Raw genomic sequence first — 24,722 nt, 5'->3', positions numbered from 1 at the left:
CTTTTCTTCTTGTTCCAGAGAAATGTGTCATCACAGCCCAACACAAAAGAGACGCTTCTCCAGGAGCGCCTCGCTCCACCACCTTGCTTCAAGGTGTTTTGTGTTTCATGGGCATAAGGCATTGTAACAGCTCTGGCAGCCAGGCCTTGAACTGTGGGGGACTGTGTCCCCCGGACTGGATGATTGAAGATGAGAAACTGCAAGGAGAGATGAAATGGGAACCACCTGCAGTGGCTTAACAAGCAACTCCGGTAGATGAGATAAGAGTCACCTGTGCTACCTTAATAAGTATTGCCAGCCAGTGAGAAGAGAAGGGGTTGTTAACCAATCCCCTGCAGCCACACCAAGAGGAGAGCTATGAATGCAAGCTGCATGAAGGCAGTGGTGAGTCTCGTGGGCTGGCTGCTATGGGCAGGAGCTCCTGACCTGGGTGCTCCTTACCCCCTTGGCTTCAATTCCATCCCTGTCGCTGCGGGTGCTGTGCTGGACCCCACAGCGACATTGAACCCCATCTAGCTGAACTGAAATCTGACTTTGCTGAGGTGAGTGCTCTCATGCTGCTGTGATAAAATGGGGGAAGAGAAGGTGTTCCTCTGCCAGGGCCGCCTTTGCTGCCTGGGTTCCCTGAAGAAGCAGCAACTGCTGGTGTGCTTTGTGTGGCCTCCAGCTCTGGAGGTGTGTGCGGGGTGTGCCCTGAGGGCACCTGCTGGCAGCACCACGGGGGAGGCTGCAGAGGAAAGCCTGCTCCTGGCATTGCTGTGGGCTGAATGAAATACAGTTTCTCACTCTAAATACAGCATCTAGCAGTAGGAAATGCACTTCTGAGTGGTCCCAGCCAAAGGCAGAGCCATAATTGTGAGTTTACCTCATGCTGCTTTTAAAGCTTAGCCATGGCAGCCAGCTGGAAATTAAACCAGCTATTTGGTGGGGGGCTAATCCAAGCCTAACCTGGAAAAGGCAGTTGAAAGGACATTATTAGACACCTGTTCAATGCTGACTTCATTGTGTGATCAAGTTCAGTTGTGTGGTAGGAGGCTATTTCTTTTTGCTCCACAGATTTCTGTGAATAACTGTAATTTCTTTACTTCTGTTTGTAAACCAAAAGCACACCTTGTGTTTTGTCCTCCTGCTTGGCTTTAATCATAGAATTGTTAGGGTTGGAAGGGACCTTGAGGATCAGCCAGTTCCAACCCCCCCTGCCATGGCCAGGGACTCGTTGCTCACAGCCACATCCAGCCTGGCTACAAACACCTCCAGGGATGAGGCTTCCACCACCTCCCTGGGCAACCTGTGCCAGTCTCTCACCACCCTCATGGGGAAGAACTTCCTATCATCCAATCTGAATCTACCCACTTCTAGTTTTGTTCCATTCCCCCCAGTCCTATCACTCCCTGACACTCTCAAAAGTCCCTCCCCAGCTTTCTTGTAGTCCCCTTCAGATCCTGGAAGGCCACAATAAGATTTTCTCAGAGGTTTCTCCAGACTGAGTAGCCCCAGCTCTCTGTCCTCACAGCAGAGCAGCTCCAGCCCTCTGCTCCTCCTCATGGCCCTTCTCTGGACATGTTCCAGCACCTCCAGATCCTTCCTGTAATACAGGCTCCAGAACTGGGCGAAACTAAACTGAAATTCAACCCCAAATGGCCTTGGCAAACCCCAGGGTTAGTACTCGGATGCCAGCGCTGGCGCTTGCTGGCTGCGGTGGGGCTTGCCAGGGCAGCCGCTGCCGCTGTTTGCTGTGCAGACACCAGGCTGCCAATCCAAAGGGATCTGAGAGCTCAACATGTGCTCTTGGAAGCAGATTTTGGAAGTGTCTGTAACCCTTCATCTTCTTGCTGAGCACTGATCTCTGGAGGCAGATGTGCACATAAAAATCAGCACTGCAGTAGTGGCCTCTGGTCACGCCAGCTGCAGCCAGAGACCTTCCCCAAACCGATGGGCAGGAGAGAGCAGCTGGGGTCTTGGGCTGGAAAAGGAGGGAGTGAGCCACTGTGTTCAAAAAGCCAACTGGTGTAACCCTGCACTTGCTATGCCTACCTCACTGAGGGGCACCACGGCAGATGGGGGACCGTTTGTGGGCCAGAGGGTGCCTGCCTGCCCTGGCGTGCAGGCAGGTTGCTCCTGCTGCAAGAGGAAGAGCAGAGCAGGTCAGGGCCTGGTTATCTCACTCTCTGCACACATCAGGATGGATCAGCAGCAGGGTACTGCAGTGCCAGGGCACTGTGCATGTTCCCTAAGTGTGCCTTTGTCACTGCCCAAGGGTTTTAATCACTTCAGAGAGGATGGAGAGAGGGCTGGAAAAAGCAAGCATTTTCCCTTGTGGTCTGGAGAAGAAGACTTTCCATTACAGCAAGAGTATTTGTGGGAGGCTCTGTGAGTGAACTAAGATGTGTTAAAAAAGGGTTCTTGAGCTGGGGCATCTCATCTGGAGCCAGAGATGCAGCTCAGGCAAGAGCCAGGGCAGCTTGTCTGCTCATCCTACCCGGACAGCTTAGCTTTCTCTTTCCTCCTGAGCCTCTCCATCCAGCAGTGCAATTCCAAACACCTTTCAACGACTGGCCCTGTGATCCTGGCAGAGGGTCCACACAGCCTCTGTGCCACTCTGCAGATGGGGCACATGCCCAGAGAGCCAAGAGACAGGCCTTTAATCGTCAGCCAGCCTTGCACACCACATGCAGAGGCACCAGGTATTCCCTTGGCAGCTCCCTGCTCCTGCTGTCAATAGAGGATTTGTCTGCTTTGGCAACAAACTTGGATCACCAAGGAAACACTCACAAGCTGTCAGGAAAGTTAGAGCACAAAATCAGGTCAAGAGAAAGGATGAGTGGAGTGAGTCTGTGCACTGCAGGCTTGAGCTCCCTGTCCTGCATCACGGAGAGGTCTGCAGAGAGCTTTGCTCCTCCTGCTGTGTGTGGTCAGAGGGGTGGCACTCGGCTAGAGCAAAGGGGTTTGGAACGTGTCCTACCATAGAACTCAGTGTGGCACACGGTGGTGCCATGGCTTCACTGGGAGCACAGGGAGCTGGTAGGCTTCCTCTTGCCATCCAAAGAAAATGTGATGCTTTGGCAGTCAGGAAAGGAGAGCAAAACACATCCTTAGCCATCTTATGTGCACAAGGCAAGGGCTGGACTGGTGGATGCTGTGGGATTGCTGTGCTGTGGGATAAATATGTACAAGCCACATGAAGTAACTCTGCAGCTTTGTTAGGATCTGCCAGTTTGGGTGATGCTTGATCCCTGCATACTCTGAGAGCCAAAGTAATTGGTGAGAAAAGTTCTGCTGTTACCACTACTTCAGCTGCTCAGGAGGGTTTGTGAGCTGTCAAGGCACTGCCAGGGCAGCAGCCTCCCGGCTGAACAGCTGTAGTCAAGGGGATGCCCCAGCCCACCCTGCCTCGCCTCACTGTTCCCCAGGGCCCCAGCAAAACCTGGATGGCTTTGAAGGGTTGAGGCACTTAGTGTCTCCCCTCGGCCCAGTTCACCTCCTGACTGCTTCCAACACAGGCGGCAGGAGCTGGCGCTTGTGGAGCTGGTTTGCTTTTAACCCCTCACAGGCGCTCGGAGCGGCGAGCGGTGAATCCGCAGCTGGGGCGGAGGGGAGGGGATGGGGGGAGGTGTTGATTTTATTCTCCTCTGGTTTAATTATTTGCTTTATCTTTTTTTTTACATCTCATTAGTTTTAGTTTTCTTTCATTTTGGTTTGGTTTATCTTTATCTTATTTTGGGCTTGAATTTTATTGCATTCCCTTCTTTTGAGTTCATTTCCATTGTATGGATTTTATTAAGTTTTACTTTTATTTTGGGTTTCATGTTCCTTCATTTCATCATTTTTAGTTCATTTTAACTTTGGGGTTTTTTTTTTAGTTTTATTTTTGTTTAGTTTATTTTGGGTTTAATTTTCCTTCATCATTTTTAGTTCATTTCCATTTTATTTCCTTTTTTTTTGATGTTTTAATTTCCTTTGGGTTTAATTTTATTTCATTCCTTTATTTTTAGTTCGTTTTAATTTTTTTATGTTGATTTAATTTATTTATATTTTGGGTTTATTTTTACTTAATTTCGTCATTTTTAGTTCATTTTAATTTGATTTATTTTAGTTTTAATTTTTTATTTTTATTCATTTTTTTTTTATTTTATTTTGGGTTTCATTTTCCTTCATTTCATTATTTTTAGTTCATTTTAACTTGGTTTTATTTTGTTTTAGTTTTATTTTTGCTTAATTTACTTTTATTTTGGGTTTCATTTCCCTTCATTTCATTATTTTTTTAGTTCATTTTATTGATTTTATTTTTTACTTTTTAATCTATTCTTATTTTATTAAGTTTTATTTGTGTTTTATTTTGGGTTTAATTTTATTTCATTTCATTATTTTTAGTTCATTTTACCTTTATTTTATAAGTTTTATTTTTATTTCATCTAATTTTATTTTATTTTGGGCTTAATTTTCCTTCATTTCACTAATTTTTAGTTCATTTTACTGATTTTATTTTTTAGTTTTCTTTTTATTTCATCTATTTTTATTTTATTAAGTTTTATTTTTGTTTTATTTTGGGTTTAATTTTCCTTCATTTCATTATTTTTAGTTCCTTTTACCTTTATTTTATTAGTTTTAGTTCATCTATTTTTATTTTATTAAGTTTTACTTTTATTTTGGACTTAATTTTCCTTCATTTCATTAATTTTTAGTTCATTTTATTGATTTTAATTTTTAGTTTTCTTTTTATTTAATCTATTTTTATTTTATTAAGTTTTATTTTGGGTTTAATTTTCCTTCACTTCATTATTTTTGGTTCCTTTTAATTTTATTTCCTTTAATTGTATTTTTATGTCATCTATTTTTATTCTATTGGGGGCTTTCATTTTAATGTCATTTTTTTTTTTTTAGTTCATTTTCATTGTGTTTATTTTATTTACTCGATTCTTCTTTAATTTCTTTTCATTTAATTATTTGAGATTTCATTTGATTGCCCTTTGTGCGAGAGACTTTTCGCTGCCCTGCTGGAGGGAGGCAAGCAGCAGGACCGTCCCTGATGAGTCAGCGGGCCGGGAAAGGAGCTGCAGGAAGGCCTGGGCCTGGCTATTTTTAAAATGCAAGAGAAAGGAAGGAAATAGATTCCAGACACAGGCAGGGCTGGGAGGTGACTCCAGCTCCTCTGTGCAACGCTGTGCTCCTGGGAGCTGGGCACCAAACCCCCCCGGAGGGAGGAGGGAAGCATTGGTGGAGCCTTCCAGCGTTGTTGGTGAGGATTCACTGACGCTGCAGGGAGCTGCAGAGCCTCTGGCACAAGAGAGCTGCAAAGCTCTCCTCTGAGGGGCACAGCCAGGCTGCCCTCAGGCTGTTGCCTTGGCACCGACCCTGCATGCCAGAGGGGAAGGGAAGCCAGGCTGGGCTCTGTGCTGCTGTGCCAGGGGGGAAGGGAAGCCAGGCTGGGCTCTGTGCTGCCATGGCAGGAGGGAAGGGAAGCCAGGCTGGGCTCTGTGCTGCCATGGCAGGAGGGAAGGGAAGCCAGGCTGGGCTCTGTGCTGCCATGGCATAAGAGTTGTCTGCATGCACCAGCACCATTGTGTGCAAGGTTGGGAAGCACTGTGTGAGTCACTGCTGCTGGCAGTGCAGGTGTGGGGCTCTCTGCCAGCTCCTCTGCTGGGAGGTACTGGGCCATGAACAGGAAACACTCTGCAGTGCAGCTCCCCCAGCTCTTGGCTGGTCTCATGCTGCCATGCTGTGAGGTGCCACTGGGAAACAAGCAAGCAGGCAAGCATCTGTTTGGCTGCAACTGTGAAGCTGTGGCACGGCTGCCAAGGGCGTTACTGGGTGTGCAGAGTGGCCTAGGCCACCCCACAGGCTGGAGACATCACCACCTGGAGCTGGCCTTGGGCAGTGGGAACCTTCACCAAGCGCTGGCAGAGCTGTCCCCAGGGCCACGAGTGGGCAGCGCCTCATGGCCTGTCCTGACCCAAGCTAGAACAGAGCTAAATCTCTCTTCAGTGGATTTACTTCTCTGGATGCAGCCCAGAAGAGACAGCTGAGGAGTGTGCCCAGCAGAGCCAGGGAGGTTCTCCTCCCCTTCTACTCTGCCCTGCTGAGACCTCACCTGGAATATTGCATCCAGCTCTGGGCTGCCCAGCTCAGGAGGGACAGGGATCTGCTGGGGAGAGCCCAAGGGAGGGCTACAAGGATGCTGAAGGGACTGCAGCACTGCCTGGTGAGGAGAGGCTGAGAGCCCTGGGGCTGTTTAGTGTGCAGAGGAGAAGACTGAGAGGGGATCTGATCAATGTCTATCAATATCTGAGGGGTGGGCATCAAGAGGGAGGGGACAGGCTCTGCTCAGTTGGATGGGCTGGGGAGGATGCTGCTGGGCTTTGCCCTCTCCACTGAGCCCCTGCACTGATGCACCCCAGAAAGGTGGCTTGGAGAGGAGAAGAGCAGGCAGGGAGAACAGAGGTACAAGGTCACCCCCTCCCCCACTTGTGCTTCTGAGAAGCGTGGCCACGGCACAGCCCTGCCACTAATGAGTGTAATTAATACCCACCTAACAGGAACTCTTCACAGCCCTGAGCGCTGATTGCAGTGGAATTTCAGTGCTGGATTTGAAGCCACAGGACTCTGTCAGTGTCACTGAAGCAAAAGAAAACGTTGCTAGGATTTAACTCTTTTGCCTTCTGGCCCCTTTCATCCCTCCCCCCCGGTGCTTTTTGTTCACATGCTGATCTCTCCTTTCTGTTCTCCTCGCTGCTGCCTACTCCTTTCTCTCTGCGCTGTTTATTGAGCCAGTTCAATACCCCATCGTGCCCACGGTCACTTTGCCAGCGTTTTAGCTGGTCCCCAGCCTTGTGGGTGCACCAGGAAAGAGAGAGGGAGGAAGTGGGGTGCTTGGAGGGGCTGGGCTGGATTTCAGTTTTGACAAACACTGATATTTCCCATGGCAACACCCCCTGTGTGACAGCACCCAGCACAGACCTTGCTCTGGCCCAAGCAAATGCAGCCCTGCAGTGCCAGCTGCTTTCAAAGTAGGTGTTTAATTGCAGGGGAGATATGGGATGGGGTCCTGGGAGCAGGGTAGGGTGGGGTGTGGGGGATGTTGGGATGATCTCTCCAGGTCCCTTCCAGCCCCCAACAGCCTGTGAAGATGAGTGGTTCCAGTGTGCTGAGTGTGACCTGAAACTCTGCAGAGAAGCTTCTGAGGCTTTTTCTAGCACACGAGGTGGGTGCAAAAGTCTCCTTCAGAGAGTGCCCCTGCTCTGGCACCCCTCTGGGCTTCACCAGGCACCTCTGTCCCCTAAAGCACATGCCAGTGGGCTCTGAGCTGGGCACTTGCAGCCTGGGGACTTGCTGCATTCAGCTGGACAGTCACCCACAGGGGGGAATTTTGGGACAGCCTAGGACGTGCCACTCGCCCAGCTCTCCAGGCTTGGTTTGCCTCCTGCCTGTCCAGATTTGGCACTTCAGCAGTGCCATGGCACTGTCCATACAGCAAACTCCTAGGCAGATCCTGGAAGATCTTCCTCTGGGAAGAAAACTAAATGAGGGTTGGGTTTTTTCCTTCTCCCTCAGCACTTCCTTCAGACAAGAGGTTCTCTCAGGTGCCACCTTCTTGTGCTACAGGCACATGGGAGCCAGGAGGGAGGGAGCCAGCCTGTGTTGCACTGTTTCAGCTTCAGTCATACAGTGGTGCTCTTTTGTACTTCAAACAAACCAAGCAACAAGCTCAACAGCCAAATGAATGCCCAGAGTAGTTTATTCCTGATATTTTATTCTGAACAAGCACATGCACAGCTGCTTGCTGAGAGGCTCCTGAAGGGGACAGCTTTTCACACAGCCAGGCTCTGCTGAGGCCTCACAAACCTGCCTTTGCAAGCTGTTTGCTGTTTCACATGCAAGGTTAAAAGAGAGCATGCTTGTGTGAACCACTGCTGGGCACGTGGAGATGGGAGCCTGAAACCTTCACCCTGGGAGATGCTGAGGAGCTCATGCCTGCAGCTGTGGCTCCTTGCCAGCAGCAGTGAGGCAGGGCAGAAGATCTTGGGCCCTCTCTCTTCCTCATGGGCTTTGCCCCCAGTGTAGCTGGCATGCTGTAGGTGATGCAGCATGCCATGGGGACTGCCAAGGGTCATGCTATAGAATCGTGGAGTTGCTAGGGTTGGAAGGGACCTCAAGGCTCAGCCAGCTCCAACCCCCCTGCCATGGGCAGGGACACCTCACACCACAGCAGGTTGCTCACAGCCACCTCCAGCCTGGCTGCAAACACCTCCAGGGACGAGGCTGCCACCACCTCCCTGGGCAGCCTGTGCCAGGCTCTCACCACCCTCCTGGGGAACAACTTCTTCCTAACATCCAATCTGAATCTACCCATTTCTAGATTGGCTCCATCCCCCCCAGTCCTATCACTCCCTGACACCCTCAAAAGTCCCTCCCCAGCTTTCCTGTAGCCCCCTTCAGATACTGGAAGGCCACAATGAGGTCTCCTGGGAGCCTTCTCCTCTGCAGCCTGCACAGCCCCAACTCCCTCAGTCTGTCCTCACAGCAGAGCAGCTCCAGCCCTCTGCTCACCCTCGTGGCCCTGCTCTGGACACCTTCCAGCACCTCCAGATCCTTCCTGGCACAGAGGCTCCAGAACTGGACGCAGTGCTCCAGGTGGGGTCTCAGCAGAGTGGAGCAGAGGGGGACTGTCAAGGGTTGTGCAGCAGGGGAGGCCTCCAGGAGGAGGCAGAAGCCAGGGACAGGATGTTGCAGAAGGATCATGCCAAGACTGTGTCCTGTTGGGCAATGCCTCTGGTGTGTGTGGTAGGTGCTGGGTGGTGGTGGCTTGGCACTGCAGTTCCCAGCCTTGGCTTGGCAGCTTCTCTGGCCACACACAGCGCAGCAAACAGCCACACGGAGGAAGGCCACAGGCAGCTGCAAGGGGCAGGGAGGCTGCGTGGCTGAGGGTAGTACAGGAGGCTTGCTGCCCCTGAGAGGGGGCCTGGAGGAAGGCAGGAGTGTGAGGCAGAGTGGGCAAGGACTGCCCTGGCTCCCCAGGGAGTGCAGGGTAAGGGGTAGGAGGGGGAGACTCCAGGCATGCTGACACTTTGGAGTTTGCAAACGTGGCTCCCTAGGACCATGCAAAGCCTAAAGCCTGGGGGAAGGATTCCTTTAGCTGTAGCCCTGCTCCCCTCTCTCCTCACAGCATTTCAAATGAGCTTCCTGCAAACATTTGAGCCCAGGACATGTTTTCCTTTTGCTGTTTTCTTTCTCTGCTCTACTTCAGCACGTTGGCATTCCCCATACATTCCTCCAGTTGACTCAGAGGCCTGGGAGAGAGAGCCCGAGAGGGACTGGACGGGGTGAGAGCTGCTCTGTCTCCAGCTGCTGTGCTGTCCCTGCTCAGGAGAGCTCTGGGAAGGAGTGTAAGGGAGAATTGTTCTTCAGAGATTGTTTTTCTTGTAGCTCTTCTTCCTTTCCCCCCCTCCCCCCCTATCAGAGTTATGAAATCGAGGGCATGAACTCCTCCAGCAGGGATCCTTCTGGCAGGAACCTCTGTATGTCCTTGGCACAGGGAGGGATGGGGAAGAAGGGCTGAAAGGAAGGAGAGAGCAGCAAAGGCAGGAGGAGCAGCAGCTTCTCTTCTGCTTTTGCTGAGCTGGGAAGCTGCTGGCCTTCCCAACCTCCTGCCTCCCAGCCTCGAGGCAGGTCCTGCAGAGCCCACAGCTGGGAGCTGCAGCTTGGCAATGTCTTCCATTTCCTCCTCCTCCCCTCCCCTCCCACCTAATCCCAATGCAATTTCCCCCCTTCCCCAGGTAACCCCAAAACTAAACAGAAAGGGGCTGAGGGGGCCTTTTGTAACAGACAGCATCTGCACAGGGCAGGTAAGGAGCTGTGCTGCCAGTGCTTCCCTCCCCATCCCTGCTGCCTCTGCCTCCGCCTTAGTCTCCAGGAGCTGCTGTGGTGTTTGCCAGGTCTTGCTGAGAAGAGGCTTCCCTGCAGGGCTCAGACCTCCTCCTGCAGCCTGTGCAGTGCCTGGGTGCACAGCAGCCTCCCTTTCCCCCTGGGGTTTGCCATGGGATGGCCCATTGTGCAGTTCAGAAGACAATCAGGGGGGGAAAAGAACCCCAACAACCCAACCCCTGCTTGTACTCAGCTTTATTTGGGCATCAGAAAGGCAAACTGCAGGTCCCAGCACATTGGCCCCACCTCAGAGAGTGGCAGGCCCCAAACCCTGCTGCTTTGCTGAGAGGCTGGGGGGTGTGGGTTGCAGCCCCTGGAGCTGCTCTGAGGCTTTATTCTTCTAACAACTCCCCCACCCCCAACACCTTCATTTCTCACTGGGGTTGTACTGCTTGGAAAACAAAGCCCTGAGCTCTGGATTCAGCCACCCTGAGGCCTTGGTGCCTGGGACATGGCCATGGTATTTTGGACAGAAGGTCACTCCGGTGTCATGAAGTGGGCTTTTCATGACTCCAAGCTGGCAAAAAGCCTCCAGCCTGATTCTTATCATTCTCCTGGAGTTTCCAAGGGCGTCTGGGGGGGGAGGGGGGCTCATAAATAAAACCAGAGCCTCCAGGAAAGTTAGTTACAGAAGAGAAGGTTTCTAGGGGATGGTTGACCCCCAAAGGCATGAAGAGCACTGATAATGATGTGGGTGCTTGAGTGTACAGAGTCAATTCTCTTGTAAAGTCTGTGCTAATAAAGGATGAAAAGGCAGACCCTCATCCCCCCCCATGGACACTGCTTTCCCTCCCATGGCACTGCTGGAACGAATTTCAGGCAGCACAGAAGCAGGAACACATTCAAAGCAGCAGAAGGGTTGTTCAGTGAGCAGTGCAGCCCACAGGGAAGGTGGCCACCTCCAGGGCAAGCCAGAGCCTCGGAGGGGAGGGCTGCACCTCCTCTGGCATGCAGCTCAGGTCACCCCACTCACTGCCCACAGCTCCTGCTGCTCAGCCTGGGCATGCTGAGACCCTGGGACAGGTTGCCCAGAGAAGCTGAGGGTGCTAATTCCCAAGGCCAAGCTGGATGGGCTTTGGGCAGCCTGGTCCAGTGGAAAGTGTCCCTGCCCATGGTTAAGAGAGCTGGGACCAGAGGGTCCTTAAGGTTCCTTCCAACTCAGTCTGTTCTGTGGTTCTGATTCTGTGATGGTTCTGTAATGTCTTCAGCAGGGGCTGGTGTGGGGACACACTGGCACCAGTGCTGGGCACTTGGGGGTTGAGATGGTAAACTGCAGCACAGGAGGTTCCACCTCAGCACAAGGGGGAACTTCTTTACTGTGAGGGTCCCAGAGCCCTGGAGCAGGCTGCCCAGAGAGGTTGTGGAGTCTCCTTCTCTGGGGACTTTCAAGGCCTGTCTAGATGTGTTCCTCTGAGCTAGATTGTATGGTCCTGCTCTGGCAGGGGAGTTGGACTCAATGACCTCTTTGGGTCCCTTCCAACCCCTGGCATCCTGTGAGCCTGTGGCCAGAGCGGTCCCCAAAGAGCACCTTCTGCCCTTCTGCACCAGGAGTGAATGCCTGGAAATACACAAGTGAAAAGTAGGGGAAGAGCAAAAGCAGCAGCTGGTGCAGGAGGAATGTCAGCTGATAAGGTGATAAATCCATTTATGAATGTAACTTTTACAACCCCTGACAGCCTCAGCCAGAGATGAAGCAATTGCCTGGCTTGGCTCTGGTGCTGAGTGCCTTTCAGCCTGCACCATCTGCATTAGCTCACACGATGCTCTCTTGCCACTGCATCCTCAAGGGAAGCATTTTAAAGCCCAGCTGCCTTGGTGTTTGAAATCTGCAGTGCTGTGGCGTTTACTGGTCTGGCTGGCAGAAGTGTGAGCCTGTGCAGCTTGCTTTTGGTCTTCATTTTCCTTCACCTGGAAAGGTGAAGGTGATTTGTTTGCCTAATCAGTGACACTGGTGATGGTCACCAGCTGAAATGTGTGCAGCTTAACACCTGCTGGAGAGCCTGCTGGCAGGCTGAGCTGCTTCTCCTCTTGAGCCCAACTGTGTGCCACAGGCTGGAGAAGCCCCTCAGGATCACCAAGTCCAACCCAGAACCCTACTCTACAAGGCTCACCCCTGAACCATAGCCCCAAGCACCACATCCTAACCACCTTTGAACATATCCAGGCTTGGTGACTCCACCACCTCCCTGGGCAGCTCATTCCACTCCCTGACCTCTCTTGGTGGGAAAAGATGTTTCCTAATGCCCAGTGTAACCCTGCCCTGCTGCAGCTTGAGGCCATTCCCTCTTGTTCTATCACTAATTACCTGTGAGCAGAGACCAGCAGCAGCCTCTCCACAGCCTCCTTTCAGGTAGCTGTAGACAGCAATGAGGTCTCCCCTCAGCCTCCTCTTTTTCACACTAACCATCCCCAGCTCCTTCAGTTGCTCTTCATCAGATTTGTTCTCCAGGCCCTTCACAGCTTCCTTGCCCTCCTCTGCACTGCTCCAGCACCTCAAGGTCTCCCAAATCTGGACACAGCACTCGAGGTGTGGCCTCACCAGAGCTGAGTCCCAGGGGACAATCCCCTCCCTGCTCCTGCTAGGTCAGGCTTTCTCCAGCCAGGAGTGGTCAGCATGGATCTGCAACGGAGTGCCCTCAGTCCTCAGCTCTTAACACAGCTGAAATGTCTCACTGCAGCTGATGTGGAAGTGTGGGGTCTGCTGCACCCCACCAGAGACTCTTCTGGTTGGCCTTGGCTCCCCTGCACGGGGCTGGGCACATCTTTGCAGGCATTTCTGTGCCTCTCACAAACACTGTGCAGGAACAAAAGAGCAGGTAGGGCATGTGGAAAAGGAGCACCAGCATTTCCCATCAAAATGCTAATGCTGCTTTGGGCCTCTGGAGGCTGCTCAGTGATGTGCAATAAATTACTTTTATATGGCTTTGTGAGCAGTTGTGAATTTAGCAGTGTTTTCAAGGAGCAGAAAGTGTCTCTCTAATCACAGCCAAGGAGATGGAATAAAAACTGTTTCAACCAGCAAGCATAAAAATCTCTGCCCTTTGCCTTCTGAGTCTTCCTTGGTAATGTCTGAAATCCAGTTAAGCCTCTATGCCCAGGAGAAAGCTAGCACAAATAATGTCAGAGAGATTGATGCTAATGCTAGTCAAGGGAGAGAGCCTCTGCCTCTTCAAACACATTTTGTTACCCTTCCTTCTGTGGTAATCAAAGGAACGTTCTCAAAGTGTTAGATTATTGGAGGGGAAGCTCATCTCCCTGCTTGTTATTTGTGATGCTCTGCTCCAGTGTAATGAACATAAGTGATGAGCTGCTGCTTCTACCACATCTCTTGGGTCTGCCCACAGGAAGGGTTGGAAGCAAACTGCTCTTTGTTTGCAGATTAGAAGTGGAAGAGGTCAATGCACAGAAAGCTGTTAATTAATCAGAAAGAATCTGCTGGATATGAGGGGAAGCCTGGCTGCCCCTAAGGTGGAGCAAAGCAAAGGAGAAGGAAAGGTGCTGCAGAGTGCTCCTCTTCCAAGCCAGCCCCCATGACAGGATGGATGAGGTCAGCTCTCTGCAGTATCCTCAAGAGACACTCCAGCACAGATGCTGAGCCTCAGGTTCACATCTCTCCAGAGCACAGGTGGCCCAGGACTGACCCAATAATGCTGGAAGAAAAGAGCTCAAGGACTAGAATCAAATCCTGGAGAAACCAGAGGGGCTGCAGGATGCATGGAGGTGGTTTAGGAACTGAGCAGTGATTGAGCCCTGCTGGGGTGTGAGCTACTGTTGTCCTTGGATGGATGGGAGCTCCTTCTTGCAGCCTCTGGTGGGACTGACCCAGGATGGATGTCATTAGCTCCTTACAGGAGAAGCTAATGAGCCTTCCAGACTAGCAGGCACGATCAGGCCATCTAATCGGACACCCTGTGTGTCAGGCCATTACATCTCAGCTGGTTAGCCTTGAAATTAGGTAAACCTGGTGCACAACTGCAGTAACTGGTAAGAGGCACCCACTACTGCCATGACACAGCAGCAGCAGGGGGAAATCCCACCAGAGCTGTTGCTAGCATGTTCCAGTCATTGCCTGCTTTCACCTTGCTCTGTGGTCTGGCTCTGGGCTGCTGCCTTTTCTACCAGGGAGCAAAGAGGCCCCCCCAGGACTTGTCTTTACCCTTGGATATGGGTGGCTGGCCACAAATGTGGCACCCTGCCGTGCTTTTGTGGGGGGAGATTGCCAAGGGAGTGAAGCATTTTTGGCACAGCCTGGGTTTGCTTACAGAGGTGCCCCAGAACCTGTGCCTCAAGCTGTTCTGGGGGCAGGCTGCTTGTGTGAGTCCTTGCTGGGCTCTCCCTGCTCTCCTCTTTCCTGTTTGCACCGATCCAGAGTCCCTTCTCCTGCTAAGGTGCAGCTTAGTGCTCTTGCTTTGCATTTGTCCCTCCCTCTGACTCCTTCTGAAGCTGTTTGGAGCCTCTGCTCTTTACTCTTTCAATAATTTCGTTCATGCTTTTTTTCTTCCTCCAAAGGAGGCTCCCTCTGTACCACACCGTGCTGGGTCTCCTGCTGAATCAGTTGTGTACTGACCAAGGTCCTTGAGCAGCCTGAGGATGCAGCATCCCCCAGCATGAGGACTCCAAAGCCCTTGAGCCCATGGATGGCTTTCCCATGGGAATTCTGACCTGAAGCTTTGTTTTCCTGACACGGCTGGTCAGCTTTACCCTTGGTCTGTCGTTGGGCACTCCCAAAGAGATGGTCAGAAGAAGAGGAAGGTCCCAGTGCTGCCCTGCGTTTGTGCACAGTTGAGTGTCCCTGCTCCTCGTCCTGGCTGACTCCTGCCCTCAGCTGCCAGGGAGGTGGCAGAGCGTGAGCCCTGAGCCCGGGGTGCTGCCTGGCACGCAGCAGGGGCCGCGGTAATGTGGTGTAAATAAGGAGCAGCTTGTGTTTCGGCACCTGCCTTCCCCCCGGCAGAGCTCCTGGCTCAAATTCTCCTTGAAGTGCTTATCAGGCAGCAGACAGATGCCCTGGGTGGTGCTCTCACTGTGTCTGCAGGCACACAACCTTATGCCCCTCAATCACAGGGCATGTGGTGAACCTCCCCCGGGGCAGTGGGGGACCATGAGGAGACAAGGCAAGCGCTGTCACCACCCAGTCCTGTGCTCTGACTGCTGCAGACCCCTCCCAGCTTACTCTGAAGCCAGGACCCACCTGAGCTTTGGGTCCCAGACCTGAGAGGGAGAGGACTTTGTTTTCTCCGCTGACATATTTCAATGTGCCACATCCACTGGTGTGAGCAGCAGGCAGAGCCCAGGCAGCTCTCCCTCTTGCAGGCTCTTCCACACATCCAGGCAGAGATGCTCAAACTCACATCACAAAAACAAACAAACAAAAGGCTGCTTTGTATTCCTCTGGTGAGTTGCAGCCAGTTCTGGGGTGAGGGGTGAGGATTTCCCCTGTCATTTGATTAATGCTTTACAGGTTCTTTTAATCAGAGCACCATCTTCACTTGCAGGCCTTTAAAGACCGCAGGTAATGCCCCTTCGTTAAGGGCCAGCCTGAGGCACCAACGAGCTGAGAGATCTTCTATTACTTGTGATTAACGGTGGCTTGATGGGCAATGACATGAGTGTGGCTTCACACCAGCCACCTATAATAGAGCAATCAAGAGGCCAACCTCAGGGACAGCCAAGCTTTTGTCACCTGGGCTGGGATTCCAGCCCCAGCAAAGCGCTCTGCCTTTCAAGAGGGCAATCGGATCCCAGACATCACTTGCCAAAGGACAGGTCTGAAGTGGAGCGGGGGACAGATGAGATGGGAGGGGGGGGGCAAATGAGATGGCAGGGGGAATTAGAAGACAGACAGAGATGGGGAAAAAAAACCCCAAACACCTTTTTATCCAAGGGACCAGGGAAGTGCCCTGCAGGGTGCCAGTGCCCCATGCTTGTGGAGGTGGCAGCTTACTGACAGTGCAGCCGAGTGTGCTGGAAGGATCAGCTTACCTCTAACCTACATCCAGAGCAGAATTATTAGTGAGGTGACAAGTGCAGGGTCCAGAGTGACAGCAAATCCACTCAACCTTTGGTACAGAGGCAGGCTTGAAGCCACAGGACCTGCTCTGTCTTCTGAACCTTTAGTGCTTTCCCCAGGGGAGATGACAGAAGATATGGTTCGAAGCCCTTACTAAGGAGGCTGAGGAGCCAAACTTCCTAGCAGGGATGATGGTTAAAGTTTACTTTGAGCAAAACTGAAAGGGGTAGATGAAGTTCCACACCTTGTGTGGAGGTGGAGTCCTGTTACCAATCCCTAGGGCTCTGGCTATTTCTAAAGGCCCCAGCAAGGCATTTGGGCTCACAGCTGCACCCAGAGCCAAGTCACACTCTTGGGCATCTTCCTCAGGGCAGGGGATTCAGAGAGGGTATCTGCTGTATGAGAATGGTCAAAATGGGCTCCCAATTACTTTATTGTGACAGTATGCTGCAGAGTACAGTAACTCATGAAAGCAACTAGTGACTCATGAAGCACAGTAACTCTTGGAAACCAGCAGCAGTGCTTCAGTAACCTCCAAGATCCTAGTGAGAAATGGAACATCCAGGCCATGTGCTGCTGGAAACACAGCAAGCACCATCATCCTGCCACTTAGTTTCTGTGAGCTGGCTGCTTAACCCAACAGAAAGAGTATGCCTCATCCCTGTAGTTTTCTTTAGTTCCTTCTCCTGAGGGCCTGTGATGGAAAGAAGGTGCTCAAAAGGGTGTCTTTACTAGCTGTCAATAGGAGGAGTTCATTGTTGTGTTCTCACTTGCTAATCAAATCCACACCACACCTCTGCAGAATTTACCTCAACCCTGTATGGCTTCACTGTGCAGAATTCATCAGAAGCTGGATTTTTCCAGCAGTCATAGAATCAACCAGCTTGGAAGAGACCTCCACCTCCAAGACTCTATCTCCTGGAAGCCCCTGGTGGGCTGGCAGCTGCCATAGAGCCAGGCTGCTGAAGCAAATTCAACTCACCTTCTCCAGTGGCTGTGCTCTGGGGGGGAAGAGCTGCAGAATCACACAATGTTAGGGGCTGGAAGGGACCTCGAAAGCTCATCCAGCCCAACCCCCCTGCCAGAGCAGGAGCACCTAGAGCAGGTCACACAGGAACTCATTCAGGCAAGTTTTGAACATCCCCAGAGAGGGAGACTCCCCAGGCTCCCTGGGCAGCCTGTTCTGAAGGTCACTATAATCCAGTGCAGGACCAAAGGTCTCTATAATCCAGTGCAGAAACCTAATATGATGGTGGTCTGTCAGGAGGGCTCCTGCACACCCAGGATCACAAACCACCACAGCTCTGACTCTTGCCCTTCCTCTTCATTTGCTGTTAGCACCGCCAAGCAAACTGCCAGCTGGGGTCTGTGCCAGCTTTGGGAGGCCACCTTGCCTGCTCCTGAGGAAGCAGTGGCACAGAGGGAGAGAGAAATAAATGAATGAAGCCACCAGTCCATGTGCCACCTAGTGGCAAAGGGATTGGGTGTATGGCAGAGGCTGAGCTGGGAATGCTGGGTTTCCAAAGGGGCTTTCACCCGGCAAACTCTCAGCTAAGCAGCCTTTGGGGGGCACAGAACTGCAGAATGCTTTGGAGTATGTCCCAGGCTGTTTGCAGCATGCAGGTGTTCACAAAACAAAGTGACTCTGGGAGTGCTTCTGTTCTGGAAGGTGCCCTTAGGATGCTCCCACCAGCTCAGGCTAGCATTTGGCAGGGGAAGTAGGAACTTTCTTTAGAGTGCCCCCTAAGATGTGCCCCTCTGTCTCTTTCAAGGTGAACAGCAGGAGTCTCAAGCAGTAGGGAAAATGGCTCTTTGTGGCTAATTTCTGTAAGAAAAAAGCATAAACCAAGCAGTTGTGCCTGAATCTCCCTTTACTAACTGAAGCACACTTCCTGCTGCATGCTGCTTCCTGCCCCCTGGGCTCCCATGATAACCTTCTCTGCATCTGCAGTGTGAGGCCACCACCCCAGGCTGCAGCCCCAGGGAGCTGCAGGGATGAGGGTGACATGTCCACCCAGCAGGAGAACCTCATGCAGGGCAGCATCAGAAAGACACAGAGGCCTTTCTCTCTTTGTGGAGATGATCAAATAATCAAAGAACCAACACTGTGCTTCTGCCTCCACACGCTGCACTGATGGATGACCCAATCCTGGTGGCCACCTTTGCTGAGGGCACTGGAGACTTGAAACAGAGGGCAAGGCTGATGGGGCAGCAATGTGCCCTTGTTGGGGCAGCAGTGTGCCCTTGTTGGGGCAGCAATGTGCCCTTGTTGGGGCAGCAATGTGCCCTTGTTGGGGCAGCAATGTGCCCTTGTTGGGACAGCAGTGTGCCCTTTTTGGGACAGCAATATGCCCTTGTTGGGACAGCAATGTGCCCTTGTTGGGGCAGCAATGTGCCCTTGTTGGGGCAGCAATGTGCCCTTGTGGCCAAGAGTGCTAATAGTATTCTAGTGTGCATCAAGAAAAGTGTGGCCAGCAGGGCTGGGGAGGTTCTCCTCCCCATCTACTCTGTCCTGCTGAGACCACACCTGCAATCCTGTGTCCAGTTTTGGGCTCCCCAGTTCAAGAGAGACAGAGACCTGCTGGAGAGAGTCCAGCAGAGAGCCATGAGGATGCTTAGGGGACTTGAGCATCTCCCCTATGAAGAGAGACTGAGAGCCCTGGGGCTGTTTGATCTGGAGAAGAGAAGGCTGAGAGGGGATTTGATCTATAAGTATCTGAGGGGTGGGAGTCAAATGGAGGGGGCCAAGCTCTTTTTGGTGGTGCACAGCAATAAGCCAAGGAGCAATGAATACAAATGTGACCAGAGAAGCCTTCACCTCAACGTGAGGAGAAACTTTCTTTACAGTGAGGGTGCTGGAGGCCTGGAGCAGGCTGCCCAGGGGGGTTGTGGAGTCTCCTTCTTTGGAGACTTTCCAAACCCACCTGGATGTGCTCCTGTGTGACCTGCCCTGGGTGCTCCTGCTCTGGCAGGGGGCTTGGACTGGGTGACCTCTGGAGGTCCCTTCCAACCTCTAACATTCTGTGGCTCTGTGCTTGAGCTAACAATGTCAGAGAGTTGCACAGCAGGAGAAATGTCAGAATTTCAGGACTAGAAAGTGATTTAGCCAGCAGTGCAGGAGAACTTCATCACTGCCACTGAGTTACTACACAGTCAGCTTCTAAAGGGCTTCTAAGGGCAAAAAGAATTGATGATGCCAGAGAGCCTTGTGTAAGTAATGAGGCAGGACATCTAATTACAAGGAAATTAGCCATTGGAGCACAACACAGAGAGAAGTGCTAGAGCCTGTCTTTTGAAGTCTTCATTAAGCCTGGATATCTGCCTGGCAGTTAGGCTTGGGGCACTTTATTTGTGATATAATCTGAGCAGAAATCAGGCCAGAGGATCTGATGGCTCCTTCTAGTCCTGAAATCCCACAATGAAGTCCTATCTGTCAATACAGTTGCTGCTCAGGAGTGCAGGCTGGTGTCAGCAGCCTAATTTAGGAGCAAAGTGTGAAGAATGTGTTAGAGGGTGAGCAGTAAGGGTAAGAGCAGTCACAGACAGCCCCACGATGGCTGCAGGACTCGAGATGCTCTGCAAGTCTGAGGTGGGAGGTGTTGAAGTGTGTTTCTCTTCTGCACTCTTAGACAGCTTCTGTAGAAATAGTTACAGGTACTGGGAGGCTGCTCTAAGGTCACCCTGGAGCCTTCTCTTCTCCAGGCTGAGCAATCACAACTCTCCCAGGCTGTCCCCATAGGGGAGGTGCTCCAGCCCTCTGATCATCTCCATGGCCCTCCTCTGCAGCCCCCAGTAGAGGGGCAGAATCCCCTCCCTGCCCTGCAGCTCTCCCTGCTGTGGATGCAGCTCAGCACACAGCTGCCTGCTGGGCTGCCAGTGACCATTGCTGGCTCCTGGGGAGTTTGTCACCAGCTGACAGCCCCAAGTCCTTCTCCAGCCACTCCTTGCCCAGTCTGGATATCAGCAGGACCAGGCTGGAAACAAGCTCACACCCCTGTGGCTCTCACACCGCAACCAAAACCCCAGGCAAGGAAAATGGTGCTGGGAGGCCAGCAGGGAGCAGAGCAAGAGAAATCACCTTGGAGTCTTACGGCCAGAGCTGAACAGTGCTGAACTGGGCATGAAAATTGCCCAGCTGCCCCTGAGCCCCTGTGCCACCAAGGGTGGCAGAGCTGGGAAGAGACAGAGAGGCTGGCTCACACCCCACTGTGCAGGATGGAGGGCTTGGATGGGGAATGAGGAGCTCCTCCAGGTGTGCTCAGCAAGGGACACAACTCCCTTGGCGGTCAGGAGGCAAATTTCTGTGGGTGGAAGCCCACTGCCTGCACTGCTGCCATCCTCCAAGTCCCCCTGGTCATCTGCCCTGGTGAGGCCACATCTGGAATAGCTCACACACAACTGCTTACAATGCTGTCTTTTTATTGTGGAAGAGGCCCAAGGAGCTGCTGATGTTCTGCTAGCAGGACAGACCTAGAGCCAGCGGAGAGGACAGGTGTGGGAGGGGAAGGGCTCAGTGAGCCCCTGAGGCTCAGTGGCTCAGGGCACAGGGGCAGCACTCGCAGGCCATTTTGATCTTCACGATGCCATTGGACTCCAGGGAGTAGGTGACCTGGTCCTCACTCACCCCCGGTGGCAGGCTGATCTCCTTTGTGAACTTCTTGTAGCTGTGCTCCTTCCCTCTGGGGGTGGTGTGCTCCTCCTCACACTCTGCTAGCACCTTCACCTTCCCACCCTTCACCGACACCGTGATTTTCTTGGGCTCAAAATCGTTCACATCCACCAAAGCCAGAAGCTTGTGGTCTTGGGAAGAGTTCAGCATCCTGTTAAGCCTCCTTTGTATGCTGGAAGGACAAAGGAGAGGACAGCTATTCAGTCCAACTGACCTCCTTAGGGACAACAGAAACAAATAGGAAACTATTGGATCCATCTCCATGCTGATGCAGCACACTTGGGAGTGGTGTCTATGCCCTCAGAAGGAGCTCCCACCTGCATGCCCCAGCAGGCCCCTCTTGGGATGGAGCAATTGTGGAGCTGGAAAGTTCTTTCACCTAAATCATAGAATTGTTAGGGTTGGAAGGGACCTCAAGGATCATTTAGTTCCAACTAGGTCTCACACTAGATCAGGCTGCTCACAGCCACATCCAGCCTGGCTGCAAAAACCTCCAGGCATGAGGCTTCCACCACCTCCCTGGGCAACCTGTGCCAGGCTCTCACCACCCTCATGGGGAACAACTTCCTAACATCCAATCTCAATCTCCCCACTTCTAGTTTTGCTCCATTCCTCCCAGTCCCATCACTCCCTGACACCCTCAAAGTCCCTCCCCAGCTTTCTTGTAGCCCCCTTCAGATACTGGATTAGGTCTCCTCAGAGCCTCCTCTTCTCCAGACTGAGCAGCCCCCACTCCCTCAGTCTGTCTGCATAGGAGAGGCCAGCACTCCTGTTTCATATGAGCATGCACCATGAAGCTCTGTGTGTCCATCTTATACCTTGTCCTACATTTTCACCGGGTAGCTCAAAGTGGATCTCATTTTCCAGTGAGGAGCTTTGCTTAAAGCAGTCAGTGGATGGGAGACCCATCTGGCAAAAAGGCCCAAACTGCTCCTGCTGAGCTGGGCTGGGCGCTCACTGGGACATCACAATGATTTCTAACACTGTCAAACAGCAGCTCTGCCCAGCCAGAAGCCTGGCTCCTATTCAAACCATCTGTAAAGCAGACAATGGAAGAGGTGACCACCTCAGTTAGAGCAGCTGAATTGGACACAAGGCACCGAATTAAACCGATGATTGCGTGATGGAAGAGGAAATAGAGCAAACAATGGGGAACAGGCATGACCACTAAGGTGAGAAATCCTTACTGAGCGGTTCATTAGCAAGGCAACACCCATTCCAGCAATCCTGCTTGAAGCCTGCAATGATTCAGCCCTGGGTGGGGGGGGAAGTTGGGGATGGATTTTCAATGCTAGCTGCCCCACCTGCCTGTAGGGGTGAACATTGTAGTGCTGGCTGGAGAATAAATGTACCGAGAGCCTTCTCAGTTTGCCAGCACGATGGACTGAGACCCTGCTGCGGTGTGGTATCAGCTGGCAGTAGTAAGGACTTTAGTTTAACCCATCCTGAGAGCTGCAGCTCCCATTCAGACTGAATTCCCATCCCTCCCCCAGGATTTCGGTGTGCAGTGATTCTGCAAAGCAATGCTGTGGTACCCAAATGCTCTGATGAAAATCTGGGCAGACAACACCAGCCCAGTGACACCTGGGATCTGAAACCTGCTCCTCGGCAGCCCTGCATGAGCTGCAGCTGCCAGGAAAGCTGAAAGCAACTTTCTGTTTTGCCCAAGTTGGTGTAAAACTAACCCAGGGCTCAGGCTTTCCCCCCCTTTTCCTCTCTCTAGCTTTGGTGTACCCAGTAGCTAACACGCAGGGCAGACTGAGAGGATAATTGCTGCCATACAGGTAATGAAAATGCCACCCTTTTGATTGCCAAGGTGAAGGCTCCATCCACTCCAGGTTTTCTCTCCAACTTGAGTTTGTAGAGAAAATAAGCAATGCCACAAAGGCAGCAAGAAACTCCCACCGCTGCTGATGACCAAGGAGCTTCTTAGCCCTTGGAGCCTCTCAGTGGTTTGGCTGTGCCTCAACCCAAGTGTGAACCTTCTATCATTCATCACGTCCCTCCCTGTAGGGCTGCAGTTGGATTTCAGTTGTGAACTCCATCCACAAAATGAAGTCATCACAACTGTGGGCAAAACGGAGAGGCAGCAACCCTGACACTTATGCCTTCTGCTGAAGGAGGTGGGGAGCTAGGGAGCCGTGCCTGTGGTGCATCGCTGCTGCAGCCCCAGGTAGGTTCTGGCTGCTGCTGAAGGCAGTTGCACAGCTGTTAGAATTAAACTGAATTTACACTGAAGATGGACTTTGTTCCGTGGCTGAACGCCTCTGAACCCGGGGGTGTGTTTTACTGTAGGTGCAGTCTGTGAGTCGGTTGAGGTCACAATAGTATGCTCCAAACCCTGCCCAGCGCAGGTGCTGCCTGCCTGGCTCCTCTCAGCCTGCCTGGCTCCCCTCTCAGCCTGCCTGGCTCCTCTCAGCCTGCCTGGCTCCTCTCAGCCTGCCTGGCTCTACGAGCTGTGCCTTTCTGTTCCCCTTTCAACTACTTTAGCCAAAGAGGGTTATTTCTCTCTCCTCCTGCTTGTGTTTTTCCGGCTTTGCTCCTAATACCGATGCCAAACCTTCCTTCACCCTGCCGTAGAGAGTGCAGTGTCCACGGAAAGCAGACAGGGATCCGTTACCTGTCCAGCCTCCCCTCCAGCCTGGCAGCAAGGGCCCTTCCCTCTCGGGGGCTGGGGTCAGACTGGCACAGGGGGCAGGGGTGCGCGGCTGGGCTGCCTTGACGTGGCACAGCGAGCTCCTCGCTGAGCTGCTGCAGATGCAGGTCCATCAGCCTCATCTGCCGCTGCATCTCTCTCTCCGCCTCCCTCAGCTCCTGCATGGCTTCTTCCAAAAGGCTGTCGTGCAACGACATCGTCGCACCGCCGAGTGCAGGGGGCGCGGCCGCGGCAACCGGCGCTCCTGTAGGACAAAAATTGCCTGGAGAGCCTGGGCTGGAGGTGAGCTGAGTGCCCGAGCAGAGCCACAGTGCTCCTGCAGCCTTCCAGCGGGCACCTTGTGACATCACAGCCCTGTGACATCACAGCCCTGTGACGCGGCGTGGGCAGCTCCACAGCCGCCGTGGGAAGCGCTGCCCGGCTCCACGCCCGGCTGCGCTCCCTCCCTCCAGATCCCACCCACGGACCAGCCTGTGCCAAGGGGGAGGGATGGAGGGCTAGGGGCATGGCAGGGTTATGTGTGCAGTAGCCAGGCAGAGGAGCACAGGCCACGGGGAGCGTGGCTTGGGTGCAGTTTCGTGCACAACATCGATGCACCAGGGCCGCCTGTGCTGCCTCCCTCTCTCCTGCCCTGGCACAGCAGTGCAGAGGGAACACAAGCCGCCCCTCTCCCAGGCACAAATCCCCATGGATCGAGCCCAGGACTCCACTCAGGCTTTAAAGCTTGATCTCCTCTGGAAATGTGTGGGGATTCTTGTTCCCAGGCGCTGACTGCCACTACCCTTGGGAGAAGAAAAGCACTGCCCCAGCAGCGGGCTGCAAAGCCATGGTCCCCTCCAGCCTTCCCCTCCATGCCTCTTTTGCTGCTTTTAGCACAGCCTTAAAGAGCAGGTGCAAGGTACAGAGAGCTGCAGCTGAGCTTTGGTTTGCATCTCTGCAAGTGCTTTGCACAAGGTGTTGGGCATGTGATGCCTGCATGGTTTTTGGTGATGCCTGCATGGTTTTTGCTGATGCCCAGCATTAGGCAAAGGTGACCAGAAACCCTGACCTGAATACGTCAGGTTGGTGGCACCCCCAGAAACACCCTCAGCTCCCCAGGGAGTGCCAGGGAAAGGTGGGATGCTCATGGCAACTTTGCATAGCTTCACCTCACTCTGTCTCCCCCTTCTGCTGGCTGCCTTCTCCTGGGATTATCTCCAGAGGCTGCACGTTTCAGTTGGGACTTCGAATTTTCTGCTTCCATCAGGACCTTCTTCTTCTTCCTCTTAGCTCTCTGCCTTTTTGTGTTTGTTTTTGCTTGGTTGGGTTTGGTTTGGTTGGTTTGTTTTGGTGGGGATTGCTTGTTGTCGTTGTTGGGTTGGATTGTTTGTTTGTTTTGATGGGAAAGCACAGCAACAGGCTAAAAGCCTTCAGAAATGGGAGGTTGGCCTTACCTCCCCTGCTGGTAGCTGCAGTTAAGGTGCTCCTGGGAA

General features: G+C 52.6%; 1 protein-coding gene across 1 annotated transcript; it reads right to left on the bottom strand.

Moving 5' to 3' along the window:
* Positions 1–20,269: 20,269 nt before the first annotated feature.
* On the bottom strand, positions 20,270–23,515 carry ODF1 (outer dense fiber of sperm tails 1). The gene is made up of 2 exons (XM_068161033.1): positions 23,215–23,515; positions 20,270–20,766 (listed from the first exon to the last, which is right to left on the bottom strand). Exons 1-2 carry the CDS (start codon positions 23,445–23,447, stop codon positions 20,454–20,456), a joined length of 546 nt encoding a protein of 181 aa, XP_068017134.1. The 5' UTR covers positions 23,448–23,515; the 3' UTR covers positions 20,270–20,453.
* Between the last annotated feature and the right edge of the window lie 1,207 nt (positions 23,516–24,722).

Source organism: Melanerpes formicivorus, unplaced genomic scaffold, assembly GCF_026170545.1.
Source record: "Melanerpes formicivorus ecotype bairdi unplaced genomic scaffold, bMelFor1.0.p_v2 SCAF_56, whole genome shotgun sequence".
NCBI lineage: Eukaryota > Metazoa > Chordata > Aves > Piciformes > Picidae > Melanerpes > Melanerpes formicivorus.
This window is presented reverse-complemented; position numbering and strand designations above follow the sequence as displayed.